A 25,397-nucleotide genomic window follows, 5' to 3' on the forward strand; every position below is an offset into this window, starting at 1 on the left:
TCTTTTCTCAGAGAAAAGCTTAACTCCAAGTCTTCCAGAGTCGCGGTCAAAGCTGATTCAAAAGACCGCCGTTCGGCAGTTTCTGTGTTTCTGTTTACTAGAAGCACGCAAGCGTAACCCTGCCGTCATTATGTTAAGCTCCGCCGAGTTTTGTGTTTACAGCTCAGAAGTGTATTGAAAGTTGCTAGACGACACTCGCATTAGATTTGCTGCCGCTAGGGTGCGTCTAGATTTCTAGGCTAACGGAGCAATCGCACCAGGGTTTGCTTTAATCGAACCAAACATGGCAAGTGTGAACACACACTAATGCTTCAAGCGTGTGTGTAGTACTCATTTACCATATTTAAACCCATTGAACAGATTTCTCTACACTGTATAAAATTATTTAGAAAAAAAGTTACCTGGTTGCCTTAAAATTTTGAGTTCATTGAAATTAAAATTGAGTTAATACAATGAACATTTTTTGAGATTCGGCAACCTTTATTAAAATATTATTAAAAGATTATGTGAGCATATTGGGTAATTGTGTGTGTGTTATTTCTGATGATGCAGTGAAACATGCCAAATAGTGCTACTTTCATGATTTATCACATTTTTTATGTGGTTCAGATACAAAAATATTTTGAGTTTCTATTTATTAAACAAATTTCCTTCATTGTATCAACTCAAATTTTTAATTTCAATGAACTCAAAATTAAGGCAACCAGGTTACTTCCTTTTTTAAGTTAAACCAACAAAAACCAACACATTTTTTTTTTCATCAAATTTTTTCTCATTTTTTTCATCAAAAAAATGTCCAATAATCAGCATGAATTAGACAAGAAGATACTTTTTTGTAACATTATAAATGTAATTTTTGATCAAATTAATGCATCCTACTGGGAAAAAAAGTATTAAAAATATCTTACAGACCTAAACTTTTGAATGGTAGTGTACATTTAACAGAATTCCACTAAATGGAATTTACCAGCAACACACACCACAAACTGTAATAAAGAATTTACAATGTTCAATCGTAAGGGTCAATCGAAGGTTACAACTGAAAATGTTGACCTTTCCAAGATAGTGCTGATGTTGATGTATGCTGAATGTGGCATTTGTATTCGTATTCATGAACCAACCAATCAGACTTGGGGAGAAAGAGAGAGAAAAAATAATAAATAAATAAAAATCACTCCTATTAAAATAAACAAATTAGTCAAACTGGAAATGTATTATTTGAAGCACATTCTGCATAAATGAACGCTTCAATATTATGTTTCAGCTCCAGCATCTTTTATTTTCCCATATAAATAAAATATTAAAATATGCAATTGACAATAATATTATTAATATTTATTAGATTATTATTGTTGAAAAATAAGAGGAACTGATTATTCAGAGGTAAAAATACAAGTAAAATATTCTCTTCTTTGTTTCCGTCTGTGTGTGTTTCTTTACAGATACAGAATCACAAAGCTACACACTCTTCCTCTTTCCTTGAGGCCATCTGAGGTCATTTTTCTAAATGTAGAAAAAAAGTGGCATTGGTATAATCAACGGCAACAATATGTCCAGGCACACTTAGTCTTATAAAAGTCACTTTAATAGAGGTTCACTTTATGTTGGTTAGGAGCAAGGAATGCCGTGCTGGAATAATAAACTGAAATATATAGCTTGGTTTTGTGGCTCATCTTCACAATTTGTCTGGGTTTTGAAAAGGGGGGACTGGAAAAACAAGATCCCGCTACTGCGGCCTGGCACTAGCAGTGCCCGTGCTCGCCGAAGCGCCAAGAAATGCTGTCATTCAAGAAACCGTTCCACCGTGAACGTGAATGAGCGCGTCACATACTGGCCTGAGTGTACGGAGTGACTTTTATGGTGGTGAATAACAGGGTGTCTGTGGAAAAGGTTTGACATGATGGGAAAACCAAGGGGAAGAGTAACACCACTCAGCTTTGATATCTGGTTCATGAAAAATGACTTATGAAAAGGTTGTTTTAAAAGACTGAATTAAAAAGATTCACGAAACACCCTTAAACTTTCACGCAGGTTATTAGATGTTTGAATCATCTCGCTCAGCGAATCGTTCAGAGCTATTACTGACTCCCTCACTGAACCGTGAGTCATTTTTTGGTCATGTTACTGTGATTTCTATTAAATTACTAACCAGTTTAGTATCATTGAGATATAATAGTTTTTTGACCAATATTTTTATATTCCATCCTCATTTTCATTTTAGTTAAAGTTTTAGTAATTGTGTCATTTAGCAAAGTCATTTTTACCATTTTTTTTTTTTTTTTTTACGTCTATTTTTATAACTTTTTATATGAGCTTTAGTTATTTTGGTACATGAAGTTAAAATGAGAATGCAAGTTTGTCTCCAAAGTACAGCTAGGTTAAAAGGAGATCCAAATGTATGCAGTTGAAACAACTGCAATTTTATCTCACTGTATGGCTAGGTTAGAAACACTAACACAAAGCGCTCACCCAGTGTGCAGAGAAGTAAACCCCCACGTAGGAGCCCTCCAGGGCACTGCTGTCTGCCGTCTGTCGGTTGTTCCTGAGCAAGGGCCCAGCCACCACCTCCGCAAAGGGCTTCGGCCCCCAGGGGAACTCCAGGCCTGCAGGACGGGTGGGAGCAGAGAAGAGCAGGACTCTGATTACTGTCACACAATCCTCCTTTCACTGCCAGCACAGCACATGCATATGTCATTCATATATTTATAATACACACAAGCCTCTCCTCTGGATCCTGATAGCACATGGAAATAATTATGAGCTAAAACTTCACATACACACTCTGGGGACACTTATTTTACATCTTGTGAAAAGGGGCAATCAAACACCCCTTAAATATTCTTTTCTGTAGAAAGACAAACATAAATAATGACGAAAGCCAAAATATTAGATATCACACATGTACTGAGTAATTTTGTAGAGGAGGGGGTCAAAATTATAATTTTTTTACCTGAGATTTGGAGCCAAATTACAGGGGTAAAAATTACATTAGAAATCATTATTTTATTTTTTTACACAGAGATTGGTAGGTCTGTTAGAAAAATCTGTTGACTTTAGCAATCTTAGTTGCATTATATGCCAATGGTAACAGTTCAAAAATGGGAAAAAAGCAGTTCTTGTGGTCTTTGTTTGAATGCCTGTAACTCAAGGAGTATTACAGATCTCTTAATAATATCCTTTTAGATTCTGATTCTTAACAGACGTTTGGTATCTCCATTTTAAAATCCCTCGATGGTTCAGTATAACCATCTGGAAATATAAATGTGGCTACATGTGTAAACTGGTACATTTCAGTGGTTGAAAACCAATGTGGGTCAATTTGGATACAGCTGTAACTGGAAATGTATCTTATTTTTTTATCACCTCAATTGCATAGAACATACCTGTCTCAGTGCCATTTGTACTGTTTTTCAAAAGTCTGCATGCTTGTAACTCTTAAAGTTATATCTTATAGTAATATATCTTAATATCCTTCTAGATTCACATTCTTAATAAACTTTCTTTACTTTCTTAATAAGCTTTATTTTAAGCATTATTCAGTTCAGTCCCACAGATAAGGGCATCTCAACACAGCTCTTGTTAAAATTACTCATGTAAAAATGTAAAAACATTTTAATGCTAAACGGTAGCCTTGTCCTATAGACTCTCGTACATTTCATTTGTATGAGAGTCTGGCCACTCTTCATTGACAAGCGTCAACTTCCTTGAAGACGGGTACTCTGCTCAAGTTTAAAACTATTGGATCTGCCCAGAGCCAATCTGGATCTGCCATAACCAATCGCTAACGTTTGGTCGTGATGCACGGCATGCGCAAACTAGCGCACAACATCAACATCATCGTTCTCAGCCCCTCCCTTTGTACGCTGATTGGACCAGAGAAAACCAGCGAATATACCGCGAACCCAGACGGAGTACTGAAGGAAAATGAAAATTGAGCGGACGTACGTAGGAGGGCTGAGCCAGGCTAAAACGGAGGAGGAAAACGGAGAGAAACTGCCATTCTGTCAGTTCTGCCCAACCTCACGAAGCAAAACTCAGTGAGTCAGTGATTCATTTCATTCAGTGAGTCAGTGATTCATTTGCATTGGGTCTCAAGTTGACAGTTCACCAGTAGGGATGTTTTTCAGTGAATTGTGACTTAAATGTTGGTTTATTAGTTCTACAAATCTATCCAATGGAATATATCTTGGTATATAGTATTATGTATGGAACATTTTTGTGATGCTTTTTGATGTTTTTGTGCCATTTTGTAGCTTAACAAACATGGCCACTATAATACACCTTATGTTTTGGACCAAACAGTGAAAGACCAAAAATCAAGTGTCTTGATTCTTTGTTACAGGCTTTAAAAGCCAGAAAGAACAAAAGTGCAGAGCTGTCGCTGGGGTTTTGAACCTGCTCCTGTACTGGCTACTGTGCACATGTTCTCACACACACACACACACACACACACACACACACACACACACACACACACACACACACCGGATATCGCACATGCTTTCAAACAAAAGCTCTTGGCCATGCCATCACATTGAAAGCAGAGTCATCAATCCTGCACGCCAGTGTTTCAGAATGGCACTGTGCTCCATGAGTTCATTTTTCACTCTTACTGCTGGTAACTGTTGGAGCTGAGGCTCATTAAGCTGAGGAGGAGAATCCGTCATGTGGATCACCTGACAAATTTCACTGCATGAATGGTTTTATGAAAATGCAGTGGCTCCCTGCCTTTCCAGACAAATAAATGGCTTTCTTTCACCTGCAGAGGAGTTACAGATGACACCACTCAAGTGAGCCGAGAGCTATTAAATGCAGAGCTCTTCAAGTACCGTAACCATACAGACAGGTGAAGGGAAGCGACGGACAGCCATGTACCATGGTGCCCAGTCAGGTATGCAGTGCGAGGTTCTGAGCATGCGGAAGTCAACTAAAAGGGACAGTTCACCAGCAAATACGTTTTGTTTGTTTCAAACCTAGGGCTGGGTTTTGATTCAAATTTCAAGAATCGATTCGATTCCGATTCTCAAGATCTTAAATCGATTATCATTATTCGATCCGATCCGATCTTTGAGATTTAGATAAGTGTTTTTAAAGAAAACATTTTTTCCAGCTGTTACCTGAATATTACAGGACTGTAGTTATGCAACATATTGATACTATTCTTATAGACATTCAACTGCAAATTAATGGAGTATTGATGGTTGTAAAGAACAACTGTGCGCTGTGGAGAGGGCGCGTGCTCATGACAAGCCAGCCATTACAATTTCCTTGGCAGTAAGCGCGTGCTGCAGTGAGAACGGCTGTGACGTAAGCCGCGTTCTCAACATATCCAGCAGCCCGAGTTTACTAGTCTACCTTACTCTGGTATTCTCTGTCCGCCGCGGTAACGAGAGAAGAGGAAGAGTGAGGAAAACTCGGTCTGTCCGCGACGCTTCTTCAGCACGGCGGCGGCGGTATAGTGACGAGAGCTTCGGCTTGAGTTTGTTTACCTCCTACTCTAGTATTCTCTGTCCGCGGCGGTTCTGGAGTTTTCAAAGCTGCCATGTTCGTTGTTTTAATGTCCTTCCACCTCACACGCATGCGTGAATTCAATGACGCGGCAAATTAAAATTCACGGGGAAAATGTAGGCCTACTATTAAATCGATCCTATGAGTTACGGATCGATCTTTAGAAATTAATATGAAAATCGATTCAGAATTGGTGAATCGATTTTTTTAACACAGCCCTATTCAAACCTTTACGGCAATTTTTTTTTATGGAATACATTAGTAGTAATTTTGGAAAATCTACACATGGGTTGTTGTTTCTACCATTTTGAAATGTTGTCCAATTAGTGAACTACGATGCATAAATGAATCATTCATGTTCCTACTTACACCCCTCTGAACGGGATAAGAACCAGTGGGATTGGGAGTCCTAACAAGGTCGGTTAAGCCTAGTTCAGACTGCACGACTTTCAAACTCGTCGGGTCACTGCTCTTTTCACACTGCATGACTATCTGGGGTATCATTCAGTCTCTGCTGTGTTCACACTGCATGATGGTTTGACGACAGAGGGGTTCACACTGCATGACTGAACAAGAGGAAGAATCGCCGACAACTCTCTCGCTCTCCGGTGTGCAAACTACGTTTCCCAGCTACACGTGCGATGTGACAAGTAAACAACGCGAGATCACACGTGCGTCAGACCGGAGTTCTCGCGCGAGACTTTGTATTGTTATTAAAAATTATAAACTGCACAAAGTTTGCTTCAAATTGTATGTGCGCTGATTTGTGGAGAAAAAGAAAAAAGATTATGGCGGAAGAAATTGTTGGAGAGACAGAGGGAGCCAGGATTGTGTTCTGCAAAGACAGTTTGAGGTAAATAAACTATTTTGTAATGTGCTGCTGCTGTGGCTGGATGTGCAAATGTTTGGCCTTTGTTTCTGTTTGATAGAATTGTAAATATATCTATTAAAATACTGATATTCTGCTCTATAACTCCTCCCTGAACCTCCTGCTGCCCTGTATCTCACTCTCTCATTGGCTGTCGGTCCTCGCTGATGTAATTTTCAGTCAGTCAGAACACAGTTCACACAGGAGGAGTTTGAATCGCTGACAGGTCCAGATATTTAGCATGCCAAATATCTCATGGGCATCGGCGACTCGTCGGCGATTCTCTCTGATCACGTCTTTGATTATGCACACTGCGTGATTGTCACTTGCGTGCACAAGCACCGATTTGCTTATGATCTCAGGCATTTGTCGGCGATTTCACAAAACCTGTCGGCGACTCAAAATCAGGGCAAAAATCGGGCAGAGTGAAGTAGGCTTAAGTCCGCAGCCTCTAGCATCAGTTACTAGTGCACCTCTTAAAGGGTGAGTTCACCCAAAAAAGAAAATTATGTTATTAATTACTTACACTTGTGTCGTTCGACACCCATAACACCTCCACCATCTTCGGAACACGACATGACATCTCCAACGACATGAGTGTGAGTAATTAATGACATAATTTTTTGGGTAAACTAACCCTTTAAGGGCATGGGAGTGAGTTTTGCCCCTTTTAACTAGCTGGCCTCAGTTACATTAATAACAAAAGAAGTTACTTTTTTGGGTGAACTATCCCTTTAAACCCTTTAGAGCGCTAAAAATTGAACCCTGGTACTCACCTTTTGGATCATCTCTCACTACGAGCAAGCCATTCAGACACACAACCTTCCCCGTGGCAGCGTCGATGAACACCAGAGAGGGAATACTAGTCACCTTGTACTTGTTCCATAGCTTCATCTACAAAAAGAAAAGACAGACAGACATATACTGAGATGAGAGACTGGGAATCAAAAGATATTCTAAAGGAATATGACTGAAAGAATAAGGAGGAGTGGGAATGTGTGTGTTAGAAAGCGAGATCATGATTCATCTCGGCTCATTTCTCCTTTTTCAAAGCTTTTTTTTTTTTTTTTTTTGCCTTTTTTACCATTAGATATACAATCATTACTTTCCCATCTTTCCATGTGAGGCTTAAAAATAGGGTACAAAACGTATTCCTCTCACTCTGAAGTATAAAGAGACTCAGAAATGTGGCGAGTTGAATTAAGTGCTATCCGCAGCCGAGGCGAGCCGGCGAAGAATTAGCTGAGGGCCAGAATCAAACATCTACAGGGCTGATTCAACTTTAAAGAGACTGGCATCTGAGGAAATTCGAGGGGAGCGCTTTATCTTTCTGTAGTCTCACTCAAACTGTGCCACACGGACTAAAAAGCCAGCGATTAAACCTCGCTCGACAGAGACGTTTGCCTATGTAGTCTCACGGCTGCGGCGGCCACAGCCGACTTCATCCTTTTGCAGGTGAGAAGAAACCTGGTAAATTATTCAGGAAGTGGACGTGCAAAGGTTTAATGGATGAAAGATGTCTATAAAAGTAAACTACAGTAACTGCAGCGGACTGATGCGAAACATGTAGCGCATGAGCTACGGACATGAATGATTTATCAAAACACCAGACACACATGCAAAGACTAGAGCCGGCAGTTGGTTACATTTTTGACTGAACTACATGTTATGCTTACTAAATATATTGAATTAAATAATTGTTTCTAAGAAAAGTTATTTTGTTGTAGTCATACAAAATAATAGATATTAGACGACAATGAGCAGAGCCAAATTCATTTACATTCAGATCTGGGGCATGACTAATTGTACCAAAAATTACAATATATAGTTAAATCATATTAAATTTAGTTAGTGCCGATTTAGTTCCTTCCATCCACCCCCCCCCCCCCCCACACACACACACACACACACACACACACACACGCTACAAGTCAATTTGATTCAGTCATTTAACCTTCTTCATATGGGAATATTTCAGTTTAACATTTGCTTACATATTCTGCTAATACTGTAAATAACCCATGGCATTGTTTCAGACAGATTCGTCATCTTTCAGAGTCAATGGTTTCAGGAATTCTAGCTAAACTAGTTATGTTCTCATAAGAACCATTTGTGTGTAGTCGTGATTCAGACTACACTGTTCACTATTCAGGTGCCGTGAAATGTGATTTCTTTACACACAGCCAATGAAAATACTGTAGGCAAATTAAATCAAAATAAAATTCTACACAGCCTTGATATAGTTTCAGTTTAAAAATATACATGGAGTGTGAAGTCAAATGTTACACGTAGTGGAATAAAACAGTGGAGGTGTTATCAAACTCTTTGATGCATAGTTGATGAAATGTTTTCACCGGAGGACAGTTTAGATTGTGAACAGGCAGTCAAAGAGTGTTTCTCTGTTTCTCTAAGCCTGAAGGATTGTGTCCAGAGAGCGGCTCCAACACAAACCTGCAGCGCTGCCATTGTCAACAGTCAAGTTGCTCGCTCAATCACTGGCCTGTCTGCACCCAAACTTCTCACTCCGGCCCGAAGCGCAAGCGCTCACCCTACGCTTCAAATCAGTGAGGTTAAAGGGCACTAACTGTAAAAGTCTCAAGTATCAACAATGCTGCCTACCTTACACACACACACACCTGTGAACCTGACACAGCTGTGTGTTTGGGCTCAGCTCTACAGTCAGTCGCGGGAGAGGACAGGAGAACAAAGCTCGGCCGCAGGCTGTGAGACAGCTGTATGAGTGACTGGATGAAGGAGACGGGTAATATGAAATGAAAGACAGCTCCATGATCAGCCATGTCATCGGCTGCCCATCAGTTCAGTGAGGCTAAAAACACTCTGAACCTGATGAAAACGGCTAATTGAGGAAGAACATGGACAGTTATGAATGCTGACATGTTTTAGAGGTTAAAGAGTTTCTTCATGAAACCAGCAGATGAGCCTGTTCTTTTAGTATTAGTATTTTTTAAATGCATATTAACAGTGCAAAAATATATACAACCAGGTATGAGATAAAATAAAATGAAATGACCTGAATGGATAAACTGATGGGAAATGTAGTCCTACATCTCTTTTGGCGATGCCCATGTACAAATCCAAATGAACTTGAAATGACCCGTCAGTGAGAAATTCTTAAGCAGCTTGCAATATGTAAGATTTTTGGATTCAAATATCCCAAATCCACTAGAACAATGTTATATGTTTTGTTGACTTATATGCTTACATTATCCTAAATGTTTCCAAGAATGTTTAAATCCAGAAATCTAAGCAATTTTAACCAGGACACGGACTGTGTCCAAGCGGTGCCTATCAATGACATCATACCCACGTTACCCTCAATTTCCGGTTTTATTTTGTAGAAGCCATGGAAACACCAAATACGCTTTAATATATTACGTGATTTATTACACAGGTGAGCAACTGTAGCAATCGCTCCAGCGGCCTCGTTCTGCTCCAACAGAACTCAGCCTTACTCTGCTTCATACTACAGTAACTTTAAAAATTCTTTAATACATTAATGTCCATGAATATGATTTCTGGCCAAGTTTTATGCCCACTGGCTGTAGAGGTGAAGACAACAATGCCTGTAACTCCTTGAAAAAAAGGCATTAAGCAACACCTTTGTTTTGAAAAAGCGTCTCTAGTGGCAAAAATTACATAGTGCCTTTAAAGTGATACTTCACTGCTTTTTCATATTAAACTATGTTATTCTCTTAACTAAAACGAGTTGATACATACCTCTCTCGTCTGAGTGCGGGCGCTTAATCGCTCTGACGCGCGGTGACGATCTGATAGCATTTAGCTTAGCCCACTAAGCCCAGTTCATTCACTATGGTACCAAACAGAGAACAAGTTAGAAGCGACCAAACACCTCCACGTTTTCCCTATTTAAATACAGTTACATGAATAGTTGAACGATCAAGTATGGTGACATAAAACGTGGTGCTTTTTTAACCGGATTAAAAAGGAGAACTATAATGTATGGCGTAGTAGCACTTCTGAGAGTACTTTGACTCGCCGCAGTAAAAAGTCCCAGCTGAAACATCTTCCCTCAATATCGCGTGTCAGAGCGATTAAGTGCACGCACTCGAGAGGAATGTATAAACTTGTTTTAGTTAAGAGAATAAAAGACTAATATGAAAAAGTGGTGAGTATCCCTTTAAAGCCAAATAAATCACGATGCCTGCTGTTTAGCGAAGATTTTTTGTCTGAAAAGATAACGATAATTATTAATAACAGACCAGCAACAGTTATTTGTAACCGTATTGTTACCGTTTTACAGTAGGTATTATTTTGAAATAAGGTAAAAATCTATAGGCTATAGTAACTTTCCATTTTGCCTTACTGCAGCTCTCTTGCACCTTCATTTGTACAACATATCAAAAACCCACCTACACACAGCAGCATTAACAGAAGTAGAGCATAAGAAAAGACAAAAAAAAAGAGCAAGAAACCAATAGCATTCAGCTCTTGCATACAAATGACGATTTAAAGCATTTCTGCTTGTTTCAGAGCGGTGCAGCCTGGCAAATCGCTCCACAACTGAGATCATCAAGCTAGAGAGGATCACAACTCGCCTGATTAGCATAATCCTGCAGGGGATGACGGTCGGTAATCATGGCGTCTGCATCACCTGCATTCATCAGTCACTTCTACCCACATCAGTAGAGGCTTCTCGAAATAATGATGATATATGGCAAATTACTTTCAATTTCCTTTTATTTTCCACTGGTGAAATTTAACTTTCCGTCGCAAGAGATGCAGAAAAAACTGTGACTGTCCTCATGACACTGTGATGGCAGGCTGAAGGGGAATATCATTCTCTCATTTAAAACTCTGAGCTAGTTTGCATATTTTCAAAGTGTGGACTTTCTTTTAAAGGACCTTATTATTAATTTTCTCATTTTTATGTGATGGCAACATTTACACAGACTCTCTGGAGGGCCGCACACTCATTTAGAAGACCCTGAGCGCTGTTTCTGAAAACTGCAGTACGCATGATGAAATACAAGAGATTTCATTTCACACCAGTAACAATAATGGCCTCAGAGACGTGCCATTGGCAAAATCAACAAACATTAGTGACAGCCGGCATTAATAACCTTCGTCTATGGCAGCTCATGTTGTTTCTACTTTAGTCAGAGCAAGGCCTTCGATGTGCCAATATTCCCTGCTGTGACCATTTAACAACCACAGTGGACATTAACTATACATTACATTCACTCAAAACACACAGGTCGAGCTCAGGCCATTTGTTCAACCACAAATGGATCAAGCATGCTTGAGTAGTGATGAAAGAAGACTCTCTTCATGGCGAAATGAGTGAAAATGGATGAAAGGACAGAAATAATTATATATTAAAGAAAATTAAGCTTTTTGTATTACATGGTGAAAAAAATTATGACAAAGCTCATCACCCATTTGCCTACTTATTTAAAAAAAAAAGATCATTACTGTAATGAAAAAAATCTGTTTTAAATGGTATAATAATCATTTTATATAAAACGTACATTTGTAAACTATTGAATTTAACTGTCTGTACACTATTTTATTACTCTATTACCCAACAGTGGAAAAGCGGCTATATTGAATGTTTTTGACAATAAAAGTCTTTAAAACCTATGAAAGGCTTATACGTTTTCCAGTATACCATAGAAATGCGATTCACATAACCCTAACCTGACACCAGACTTCATTCGTTCCAATGGAAAGCATATTTACCTTCGCTATCCTCTATATAGTGCACTATGTGCCATTCACCATGTATAAAATAGTAAATGCGTGAACAAGTGAACGATTAAGCTTGAGTGTCTAATTACAGTGTAGAGGGCGGGGCACTTTAGATTCTAGAGGGCATTTGATTGGACACAAAATCTGATGAGAAGCTGAAAAGCAGACTGATGTCGTTAAAATCATTGATCCATATTGGCAGAAGTGAGAGACTACGTTTTAAATGCTAATATCTTCTAAATGCAAATTTTGTCATTGTTTTGGAGCGCACTCGATTATAGATAACAGTAACATATAACTAAAATATTCATACTGAAAAGGCAAAAAACGTTTTGGATTTCAAATGCAAATTTTGATTGCATTTTTTTTACTTTAAGCCTAAAATGTATATTTGAGCCGTTTCAACATCTCTTAAAATACATAAGTGTCATTTTTTTGTTTCAAGATTCACACCAGTAATGTCTTTTTTTCTAAGGCATGTTTAAAAAAGATACTTAAAGGCACAGTCCGTAATTTTTGCCTCTAAAGGTCGCTTATTAAAACAAAGGCGCTGCTTGATGATGCCGTGATGAGCGTGGAATCATGGGAGTTGTAGTCTTGACTTCTACAGCGTGGATATGACGTCATTGACAGGCGACGCAAGGACACGGTCTGTAACAATCTCAGATTTAAACATTTTTTTAAACATCTGGGATAATGTAAGTACACAGGTCAACAAAGTATATAACATTGTTCTAGTGGTTTTTAGATATTTTTATCTTACATATTGCGCCTTTAAATGTCCTAATTGAACTGAGGCCTAATCCTGGCTTAATCTAAGCCGTGTCTGTGAAACCAGGCCAAGATTTCATGAAAATGCAGCTTTGCTTCATCAACTGGGCCAGTGAATCCTGTTACAAAATGATTTCGAGGCAGACTCTCAGGATGCTAAAAGCTGTGGAGACCTGCAGCTTTTCTCCGTGGAGTGCCAATCCTTTGTCAAGAGTCGCTTACAGACCCTCGGCCTCCTGTGGTCTCCGCTAAGAAACGCCTGCCGGCCACTGGGTTTTAACAGCACGTGACTCCTTCACCAGCCTGCAGAGTCCTGCTGAGCCCGCTCAAGCAGAAGATCTCCCCGCAGTCACCGTCCCATTCACCTCCCGCCGTTAGATCTCTGACTTTCAGCGGATCTGCTTTCATCAGAAGGGGGAGAACGAAGGGCAAGTGCCAAGTGGCAGCACCACGGACCGGTTTCAGAAAACACCCGCTAAACAATGCAGTCAAGAAAAGGAACACATGTACAGTGCTCAGCCTGCCGTCGAGAGAAAGACAACGCTCTTGCTCTTCAAAGGAAAATGAAAACATTAGCATAGGCGTTTTTGGCAAACACTTAAAAAGGAAGCGCTGGAGCTCTACAGCGTCAGACAATAAAGCTAGTGTCGCAATTCATCCCAGAGTGCTTCTACAGAGGAGTGCGGATACCGTGACTGAGCCGACACCATATTGGTTTCATGGAATTCACAGATCGGGGCCAAAGAGTTTTCAAGTTTCTGGCAGGATGCCTTCGGACATGCGGACTCCCATGCTTTAATCCTCTTAATAATAATCTGCATCAAATGAAGAGATCACTTAACTTGATTCCCTGGAGACAGTCGCAGTCGCTAACCAGTGAAAAAGGGGCATCAAATATACGCCACTTGATGTCAGCTATGATTTATTGTTGCCGTGACCTCAAAAAGGTCCATTATTTTAGCATAAAAGCTGATAATACCTTATAGATGTAGTGCAACCGTCTCTGGTTTGATTTGAGCTTTTAAAGTGGAAACATAAGACTTCGCTCACGAGTCTAAAAGGTCCTACCTAGGTCTATCCGAATATAATTATCACCTGGTAACTAAATTGGAGGCATGTTACACCCACTTTATAAATGACTGTAGAGTAGATTAGATGTCCTCTTTTGTTGTTTTCTGGATCTGAGGATCTTGCCATCTTATCTAACAAAGGAATCGTGTTCACATGTGGGGGGGGGGATGTGTATAGAGCAGGTGACTGAATTCAGAGAAAAATAGAATAAATAAATGCATGAATAAAATAAATGAATACAATAAAAATAAATATGAATATATTTAACACATGCATTGTTATACAGTGTTTATCAGTGCAAAGCGGATTAGTAGTTCAGGTAGGCCAGTATTAGGGCTGTCATTTTTGAAAAAAATCTAATTTGAACGTATATCAATATTTTTTAAATATTTTTCTCCATCATGCCCTGATGACATTATCTAAACCGATCTGGGGTTTACATGTGCTGACTTTCAACCGGAATCATCACAGCTTTCAGTTTGTCTGCCGCATCAATAATGTCGACGCTGTCTTCTCCAGCAGCTGGAATGTGTCAACAGCCGCCAGGACTTATACGGTTTTATAAAATCTATTTATTTGTTGTAAAGTGTAATAATCATCTCAGAAAAAATACATTCTTCTTTCAGGCGCAGCAGAAGTAAAAAGTGCATGGGACAAACACTGTCAAGATGAAAGGGTGTAGCCAGGCTATGTCTGTGTCATTATTCCAACATTATCTTCATAACTTCTTATGGAATAAAAAGTTTACCCCTCAGAAAAATGAACTTTCCTCTCTTGTCAACATTATAGCCTGGTGTGAGTGCTGTATCACATCATATAAGGATGCACACAAACTCAAAAGTAATCGGGTCAGGATGTTTACATGGTGAAATTTTTCGTTTGATTGGTTCATGAAAAGGTTTATCTTCCCTATCTCAACCCGAATACAATTTCATTCGGTTTGGCCATTTCTATTCCGACTGAGGTGTTTATATGGAGCATTTTCATTCAGACTGGACTTTTAAACCGATTACAGTGCTCAATGTTAACGCACCTATATAGACTGTTAAAAAAAATGTGCTACATGGCACTTTAAAAAACAGATAGTTTGTTTATAGCTCGATTACGGATATTTCACGTCATGTTCGAATGCGTATTCAAATATTGGATAAAAAGTGACAGCCCTAGGCAGTATATTCCATTAAATCAGTTATACATTTTGAAATCTGTGGCATCGTAAATGCCTGAAATTCTACTGTGAATTGTTTTTACATTGCAGGTTGGGGCACTTTCCATCTGTCATTTCCTCTGGCTTCAAGCCTCTGCATGTGCAAAGTGAAATAACACGTTGTATTTCATTTAGCAAAGCATTGTCGGCCTGATGGCAGAAGATGAGTAAAAAACAAGACGGGGTCCATTTCGTGCTTTCGAGCAAAGCGGGAGCGAGAGAGATGCTTTGGAACAGTGTGTGCATTTCACATCTCGCCCTTACTTCCTCTCTGATGAGCCTAGCAGGCCTCTCTCGCCTCTCTCTACACTTCATCACAAAAGCTGCGTCGCCTTTATGACCTCCGTTGTGAGGGACAAATCACAATTCTAGGAAACAGATTCCTCGCGCACGGTCATTTATCCCACCCCCGCCTTTAAAACGCAGTGTGACATTGCTGCATCATATTTACAGGCTAAAATATTCATTGGCCCATCCGTTAGCGGGTAGAGGCATTGTACACGCCAATATGCAGGCTAAATTGCTTTTGGATAGAGGGGTTCGGTTGCCATGGAAACTGCCCAGTCAGGACATGTCATAGAGTGGCAGGCACATTGTGGGATCTCGGGTAATAATTCAGTGATAAATTAATGCTTTAGTGAGGAAAACAGGTGCCGGAGTGTCACGGGGGAGTTTAGAAGAGGGGAACAAAAAAGAGAGACACGCTCATTCAGACGTATAGGAAAAAGTGAGATGGAATGACACAGATGGAGACAGAGAAAGGAAAAAAAAAGAGAGAGAGAGCGGGGTGTTCGTCCAGCTTTAGCCCCAGCCACACAAAAGCCATTTTCTGAAAGCAGGATTAATCCTGACTTGCGCTCTCAATGGCAGGGGGTCTTTAGTGCAAGATTTTACTAGGTTAAAAAAAAAGCTGGCTAAAAGCAGAGGATTGTAAAAGCGCAAAAAGCAAGGCTTTAAGCGATACGCAGCATTGTCTACAGCAAATCCCGTTTGCTACTGGGCCTCTGAGGAACAGGGTTAGAAGTCACAGTAGTGAGGGGGTGCTTTGTGTCCCATGGGCCAGAAAAGACTAAATGCTCTAGCAATGAAGTTAAAGGGATAGTTCACCCAAAAATGATGAGGTTCATTCTCAGGTTACACAGCACATTTGAGCTTCCTCAACAACCTGAGGTTCATTCTCGTGTTACCCAGCACATTTGAGCTTCCTCAACAACCTGAGGTTCATTCTCGTGTTACCCAGCACATTTGAGCTTCCTCAACAACCAATGAGGTTCATTCTTGTGTTACCCAGCACATTTGAGCTTCCTCAACAACCAATGAGGTTCATTCTCGTGTTACGCAGCACATTTGAGCTTCCTCAACAACCAATAAGGTTCATTATCGTGTTAAGCAGCACATTTGAGCATCCTCAACAACCAATGAGGTTCATTCTCGTGTTACACAGCACATTTGAGCATCCTCAACAACCAATGAGGTTCATTCTCGTGTTACACAGCACATTTGAGCATCCTCAACAACCAATGAGGTTCATTCTCGTGTTACACAGCACATTTGAGCATCCTCAACAACCAATGAGGTTCATTCTCGTGTTACACAGCACATTTGAGCATCCTCAACAACCAATGAGGTTCATTCTTGTGTTACGCAGCACATTTGAGCTTCTGCAAGAACCAATGAAATTTTTAAAGCCAAAATTCAATCTGTTCAACATATAAAGTGATCAAATCTCTTAAAAAATATTCATTAAGTTTTACAATCTCTATTATAATGCCAAGGTGAAATAAATCATTTTTTACTCAATTTATGAGTTAAGCAGTTGGTTTGCAGAACGAATCAAATGTGATTAGATGATAACTATGTTCTTTTGTCATTCTGCCATTGATGCACTGCAAAAAATACAAAGAATGCAAGCAGTCTTCAATAGTGGTTCACTTTTATAAATCAGGGCAGATTGCATTCATACCAATTGCAAAATATAAACCATTCCTCATCGTGGGTGCGGTTCCTTTGTTGACATTCAAGTTCTAAAAGTCATCAAATGGACTGTGCGGTGACACAATGCAGTGTCAGCAATGGCCCTTTCTTTCTTCACTCATCAACTTGAGACCTGGACCATTTCTGGCTACGTAAACTGGCACATCACCAATCGGACCAGGCTGAGGCAGTCTGCATCACAATGGCCCCACTCACGGCGAGGAGAGGTTCACTTAGAGCACGTTTTTTCATAGCTCCTTGGTCTTGCCAACAGTAACTAACATCACACCCTGCAGAAGAGGATACGCAATACTGTATGCAGAGGTGGGTGGCAAAGACCCACAGAAACAAGAGCTTAAGCCTCCTACACGTTCATCGCCTTTAAAAAAAACAAGGCATCTGGAAGCTTCGTAGAAGATGCCAAGCACGATACAGTCAGACGTGTATTTCATGTAGACTCTGCAGACAGGTTTGGGTTTATGAGAAAGCGATCATTCATTCCCTTCCCTTCTTTCGTCACCTCATCCTGACCTTTCATTGAACACCCACTCAGTCACTCTGGGCAGAAGAACAGAGAAAAGGGAAAGAACGAGAGAGGCAAAGATTATGCACTTAAGCATTGCTGCACCACAAAGAATTCTCATCAGTGGCCCGCAATGCGATCACTCAGTGAAAACATCATTGCTAATATCCTGATGCAGAGCCACTAAAGTACCGCCTGATGGGCATAAGGAAATTATGACCGCAAGCGCTATTGACACTGATTTGGGGTATTGGGGCCAATCCGAGATCAAGCCATTGTGGCATAGATGGGATGATGGTTTTACTTCTTAAGCAAGAAAGAAAAACATATGGGTTCCTATGTCAGGAAACTTTTAAATGACATAGAGGAAGTGGGACATGACAGTTGTACAGAAAACGCATTTTTTTGGTGTTCACAATAAAAGGGAAAATATTTTCATGTAATTTAAGACACATGCAGTTTAGTATTCAATGTATTCATTTAGTATAAAAAAGTATTCATGTTGGTTTTGAAGAACAAATTTTTTAAAGAAAAGTTAACATTTGTAAAAATTAAAGCTGCAAGTGCACACTGGAAAGATATAATTTTCAAAATTAAAAAAAAAATTAAAAAAAATTATATATATATATATATATATATATATATATATATATATATATATATATATATATATATATATATATATATATATATATATATATATATATATATATATATATATATATTATTTTTTTTTAAATTTTTTTTTTATTTAATCATTAATTAAATAAAACATGCCCCCATAAAACATGGGGTTAATGATTTATTTAATCATTAACCCCATTAAACATGCCGATTAAATATATTTTTACAAAAATATAGTGCATCTGGAAAGTATTCACAGCACTTCTCTTTTTCCACGTTTGTTATTTGTTACAGCCTTATTGCAAAATGGATAAAATTCATTTTGTTTTCCCTCAATACTACAAACAATTAGCCTGACAAGCCAGACCCACATCAAGATGTTTGGTCTGGAAACTCACCATTGACAGGGCTCAACCCGAGGGGCGGGATAAACGGTTGTCTTTCAAACTCCCTCTGCACGGCATGCACGCAATTGGATAGCGCTACACCAATCAGAGCTAGTTGAAAGATTAAAGTTTCGTTGCATCCGGTCGGCAAAACTCAGAACACATCTTCCCTTCTTAAGAATGACTTCAGTGCCGTTCTTTATTCTTTTCTCAGAGAAAATCTTAACTCCAAGTCTTCCAGATTCATGGTCAAAGCTGATTCGAAAGACCGCCGTTTGCCAATTTCTGTTTAATAGAAACACGCAAGCGCAACTCTGCTGTCATTATGTTAAGCCCCGCCCACCAACTCCTGATTGGCCCGACCAGAGTTTGGCTTTTATAGCTCAGACACATATTGAGAGTTGCTAGACGACACTCGCGGGCAGATTAGATTTGCTGCCGCTAGGGTGCGTCTAGATTTCTAGGCTAACAAACAATACCTCATAATGACAATGTGAAAGTAGTTTGCTTAAAATCTTTGCAAATTTATAAAAAATAAAATAAATCACATAAGGTAAGTATCACAAACCAAGCCATGAAATCCAAGGAATTGTCTGTAGACCTCCGATACAGGACTCTATAGAGGCAGAGATCTGGAGAAGGGTACAGAAACATTTCTGCAGCATTGAAGGTCCAAATGAGCACAGCATCCATCATCAAGAAATGGAAGAAGTTTGGAACCACCAGGACTCCTCCTAGAGCTAGACACCTGGCCAAACTGAGTGATCGGGGGAGAAGGGCCTTATTAAGGGAGGTGACAAAGAACCCAATGGTCACTCTGATGGTCACTCGCTCCAGTGCTTCTCTGTGGGCAGAGGAGAACCTTCAAGAACAACAACCATCTCTGCAGTACCGTCAGGCCAGTATGATAGAGTGGCCAGGCGGAAGCCACTCCTCAGTAAAAGACACATGACAGACCGCCTGGAGTTTGTCAAATGGCACCTAAAGGACTCGGACCATGAGAAACCAAATGTTTGAACCCATTGGTCTGAATGGCAAGCGTCATGTCTGGAGGAAACCAGGCACCACTCATGACCTCGCCAATACCATCCCTACAGTGAAGCATAGTGGTGGCAGCATCATGCTGTGGGGATGTTTTTCAGCAGCAGGAACTGGGAGTCTAGTCAGGATCAAGGGAAAGATGAATGCAGCATTGTTCAGAGACATCCATGATGAAAACCTGTTAGAGTGAAAGTGCCCCACTTTCAGTTAGAGCACAGACTTGAACCCGATTGAACATCTCTGGAGAGATCTGAATGAAACCTGATCTGATCTCCAACCTGATGGAGCTTGATAGGTCGTGCAAAGAAGAATGGGAGAAACTGCCCAAAAATAGGTGTGCCAAGTTTGTAGCATCATACTCAAAAAGACTCGAGGCAGTAATTGGAGCCAAAGGTCCTTTAACAAATTATCGAGCAAAGGATCGTATTGTTTTTTTATTTTTAATAAATTTGCAAAGATTTCAAACAAACTTCTTTCACGTTATTATGGGGTATTGTTTGTATTTTGATGAAAATAATTAATTTAAACCCTTTTTGAATAAGGCTGTAACTGTGACATAAAATATGAAGCATGAATACTTTCTGGATGCACTGTACACACACATACATTATGTAAACACAAACGTTTAATTTGGGTGTGCTTATATGCAATTAATCAATTTCACAGCACTCATTTTAAAATAATGTATTCCTTTGATGACAAAAAAAAATATTACTCCAGTCTTCAGGGTCACATGATCGTCCTGAAAATCACTCTTATATGCTGATTTGCTGCTCAAGGAAATAATTATTATTACCAATGTTGAGAGCAGATGCTGCTTAACAGTTTGATGGAAACCATGATACTTTTTTATTATTTGATGAATAGAATGAACAGCATTTATTTGAAATGGAAATTATTTGTAAAAATGTAAAATACTTTACAGTCCCTTTTAAACTACTGAATGTTTCTTTTCTGAATAAAAGTATTACTTTTCCTTAAAAAAAAAATCAAAACTTCTGAATGGCAATGTATATAAATTAAATATAATAAAAAAGTAAAGGTCGAATTAAAAAAGTGTCATGTCACTGACTAATCTCCACATAGTAGCACATCGTTCATGAGAACACCCAAATACAAATCCATCTTAAAGAGACAGTTTTATTTTTAGGTTCCTCCATTAATTCACCAAAGCTGAACATCTTCAGCATATGGGCCGTCTCAGACCCTCCAGGGTGTTGTAAATCTCAAGAGTAGTTCGGTGGGCTGCACAGCTTCATAAAGCTACTATAGAGGCCTGACAGCAGGACGAATCCAAAAGCTCTGGCTCCAAGTTCTACTTCAGAGGAAACTACAGGCACATTATATGTCGATAAATGCTTTTGGCGGATGACTCGAAAGCGTTTCACACTTCATATTTCAGACAGCATCATAAACTGCACCTTTATAATGTAGAATGATGATTTGTTTATGCTTTTAATGTGAGCAAGCAGGGTAACCGTGTGACTGCGTGGCATGTAGGAACATTGGATTTCACTGTGACATTTTATATCTGTCTATTAACCCACTTCCTCTTCTCTTCTTTCGCTCATTAAAGAGCACATCTGTTTTCTACAGCTGCAGGGTAACACTGCTGATTCTGGAAGCGATGCGCATCTGGCCAGACCTCGTCTTGCTTAACGCGCACAAACACGTCGATGGCCTTTCGCTCGCTGATCCCAGAACAGCATAAAATGCTGTTAAATCAGATAAGCAGGGATTGGGCACTCTCAGAGAGCCGATTACACCGACAACTTTCATAGGTTTATTGGCTTACGGCCCACCAAATTTCCAAATCATTAAAACCTCCACCTCTTGACCTAGTTTTGACTTTGCTCGGCCTGCCGCATGCAAACGGACGTCTGCATTGGGTAAGCAATGCTAAAAAATCCCCAAAGCAACGCTAAACGTCCCTCAGAGAGATTAACGAGTGTCAGTTGGTGTGTAAAGGAGGGGAGTGTTCAGTGTGTGTTATGAGGAGAAGGATGCGGACAGCTGAACGTCAAACTTTCAGGGTCACTTCGGCACATGGGGCAGCTGTTGGCCGGGCGGCCCGGTGGGCAGCGGTGGGGGAGGGATCAAAGGTCTCAGGGACGGTCTGGCCTTGAAACATACACACCGCTCACCCCCACACAACCTCTGCACTCCAGTGACCCACGAGTCCCCTACGAGTCTGCAAATGAAGGCATTTTTAAATAAACAGCAGACTTTAAAGATCTGCCATTATTCAGATGCCACACGCAGCAGTAAGAAGATCTACCGGTAAAGCATACAGTCTTCGTTAAGGTAACATGAGCAGCACTGAAGTGCACTTGAAAGGGAGGACGTCAAATGAAATGCGTGGCATGGTGAAGGCGCGCTCTCAGCACGACGGACCTCTCGTCACCCGGAGCAGAGGTCAGAGGTCAAGGGACACATGTTCTCTCTACAGTAACATCTATAGTTTGACAAATGGATTGAGTGCTTTAGGGCCATAACACTCATGACAGTTTTGTTGATTTGATTAATTGATAACAGTAATTTAATTAAATAATACATTATATATTTAAAAGGATTTAATAATATATTTTAAAAATAAATGTTAAATATTTAAATATTTACCAAAATTGTTTTAAACACCCCCACCCCAATTTTTAAAAACAAAACAAACCAAAGAAATAAACTCCAAAAAACAAAAACAAAAAAGAATAATAAACAAGAAATTCAGCTGGGTATATATATATATATATATACCCAGCTGAATTTCTTGTTTATTATTTTTAAATATATAATATATATATATATATTGTAACATGTAACATTGTGTTTTAGTGGACAAGGAGTTAAATGTTTATGTGACACTATTCATTTTGGTGTTGTGGACTGTTATCATACTTCATTACCTGTTATTTTTGGGGAAAAAGCGGAAATAAAGGGGAGAGGAGTGCCTCGTTGTTTCAAGTGCGGTTCTCTGTTCAAGTCGGGGTGTGTACGGCGTGGGTTGTGGCCTACAACAGCCCAAATAAACACCCCTTTTCACCAACACGTCTCATTATTGCCGGAGAACGTTACAATATAGTAAACCCTAATGTTGTCTTTACTTAAACAAATCAAGTAATCTTGACTAAATATTACTAGTTTAGTCCAAAAACTCAAAAATATAAGTTACATAATTAAATATAAGTATAACTTATTAACCTACAAAATGCATAAACTTAAGATTTCAAGTTGTATGAACTCAAAATCATAAATAATCAAAATAGCTCACTCTGGTCTTGCTTTGATGTGATTGGCCATGCAAGGAGTTCTGTCTAGCAACAAGAACTAATTCACTGATTGGAGGACATTTACAAAAGGCGGTCCTTTTCGCCTCGTCTATTACTTTTTGCTGATTCAAATTAAGATGGAGACTTTTTCATTGTGATACTTCGATAAGTAAAAATGTGTAAGTTACTAAACCTAACAATAATACGTGAACTAACTTATAACTATACAGATTGACTTATTTTCTGTTTTAATGAAAATAATAGTTTCGTTTAAAGTGACCATGATGGAGATAAGTGTTTGCTTTAGTTGGGCTCTTGTCCCTTGACTGCGTTTCTTTGGCTGCTTTGTGTTTGTGAGACACATTTGTTAAGGAACAGAGTCAAGAGAAAATATCATCAAGTGATGTTGTTAATTTATTGATGATGATAACATCATCATGTATTGGCAGAATCTCTGATCTCATGCCGAGTCTAATGCTCTAGTTGTCAAAGTGGTTTATAATAGTTTTAAAATATTAATAAAAATAGCCATGAGATCCTTCACTGTTGTGGTAATTGAACAATTTATTTATTTATAGACCCCCACAGACATCAAGAATCCGCGTATGAATTTTTACAATGGTGACAATCAAAATAAATAAATAAATAATAATTCTGATAAGCAACTCTGAACATAAAAAAGCTACAAAAACATCAGAACAAAACAGCAAAAGGAAAAGGAAACAGTAAGAATCAAAGAAAATTAGTCACAATTTAGATGCATAATTTATTCATGCTGAGATGCATGTTGGGACCCATGGGGAAGTTTTGATTGGTAGAACCCAGCATGGTGGTGTACTGAACTGGTGTACCCAGTTTGGTGAACTTAACTATTTAAGTACAGTGGACGTGAGCACCAAGTTAAGTGAACTTAAATATACAAGTTTTGGGAGATTCCATTACTCAATTGAATTGAGGGAACGAGTTTACTCAAATGAATTGAGTTAAATCAACTTATTGGGATTTTCAGTGTTTATCCTTTTATATATATATATATATATATATATATATATATATATATATATATATATATATATATATATATATATATATATATATATATATATATATATATATATATATATATATATATATATATATATATATATATATAAAACCCAGCTGAATTTCTTGTTTTTAAACAATAAAGTGCACTGTTCATGCTTATAACAAATAATTCTGATTATTTTGAATGAATTGTGATAGACCTAACAAACTTTAAAAAGGCACATTCAACACTGGCTTGGAAATCATAAAGCATTGTCTATTCTGTTACTGAATTTGAAATCAGTTCTAGTGATAAGAAGGTGCTGTTAAACAAGCCTGCTGTGTAGTTTTTATAGCCAATGGTCATGTGAAACAGGATACTCACAATGGGAGGGTTTTTTCCCTCTGAGTTCATGACTGGGAGAGTCAATGTTACCTTTTGAGTTTCCTCTTGAGCCCTTAGATGACTTACTGGCCTTTTCCCTGTAAATCACCTTAGCTCTCAACTCAACAAGACAGAATAATTCAGTAGAGAAGCAGTGCTTGCTGGAGTTGTGTTTGTCGGTTACAGCGCTCCATATATCTGGATAAATAGCGTCGCCTCTGCCTGCTGTCAAATGGCCAAACATGCAGTCATTGACATGTGAGGGATGCAGAAATTGTTTATAATAAAAATGGAAAAGTTATTGAACAATATGAATGTTTAGTATTTTATTAGATTGTATTTATTCTATTTAGTAAATGATACCACATACATAAATAAAACCAACAATAGAACATTATGACTAGGGCACATTATAAGAGCACATATATATAATGGCTGCTTATGACCTACAGTAACCATATGAAGATTTATAATTGGGAAATTCACATGGAGCAAAGGCTGTGAGAAGTCAACCACTGACCTAGCGACCTGACAAAGTAAAGGGAATTATGAGAAGAATGAACCACGCAGTGCGGTTGACCGAGAGAGGTCAGCATTCGGTGTTTATTATCCTTCTTAAGTGGATTGGAAGTAGTTTCCTTGAAGTAGTGTCGCAGAGTACCGGTCCCTTTAATGTGAGCAAATAGGCACAGATAAACACGCTCAATTGTTTTGCCTCCTTGTTCCTTTAGGCATTGTGTATTTGCTCTGTGAACCTTGTAAAGCGGTACACCATTAAGACAGGAAGGAAGGGGAGCGCCGCTTGCTGCGGTCCAAACTTAGTCCAGAATTCCTTCCATAAGAGCTGAAACTAAAAACTGCATGCCAACTATTACCTGAATGCACTAGCATAACCCTTTTACAGTGCTTTTCCTTTTCTCAAACGTTAATATAGTGTTTTATGATGTCTTATGCACTGTGTAAAGAGTCATTAAACCATAAACCATGATCTCACCTGCCAATTGTTTACATAAGGTCCTT

The 25,397-nt window shown here is 39.0% G+C and overlaps 1 protein-coding gene across 1 annotated transcript in view; it reads right to left on the reverse strand.

The window, feature by feature from the left end:
• Positions 1 to 25,397, reverse strand: part of nxn (nucleoredoxin) — an 81,482-nt gene that overhangs the window by 12,251 nt on the left and 43,834 nt on the right. Inside the window, exons 2-3 of the mRNA XM_067451095.1 lie at positions 7,153 to 7,270; positions 2,470 to 2,603 (exon numbers count right to left, since the gene is read on the reverse strand). Of these exons, the coding sequence (XP_067307196.1) occupies positions 2,470 to 2,603; positions 7,153 to 7,270 (252 nt within the window). The remainder of the gene's footprint in view (positions 1 to 2,469; positions 2,604 to 7,152; positions 7,271 to 25,397) is intronic.

Source organism: Pseudorasbora parva, chromosome 8 (genome assembly GCF_024679245.1).
Source record: "Pseudorasbora parva isolate DD20220531a chromosome 8, ASM2467924v1, whole genome shotgun sequence".
In the NCBI taxonomy this organism is placed as follows: domain Eukaryota; kingdom Metazoa; phylum Chordata; class Actinopteri; order Cypriniformes; family Gobionidae; genus Pseudorasbora; species Pseudorasbora parva.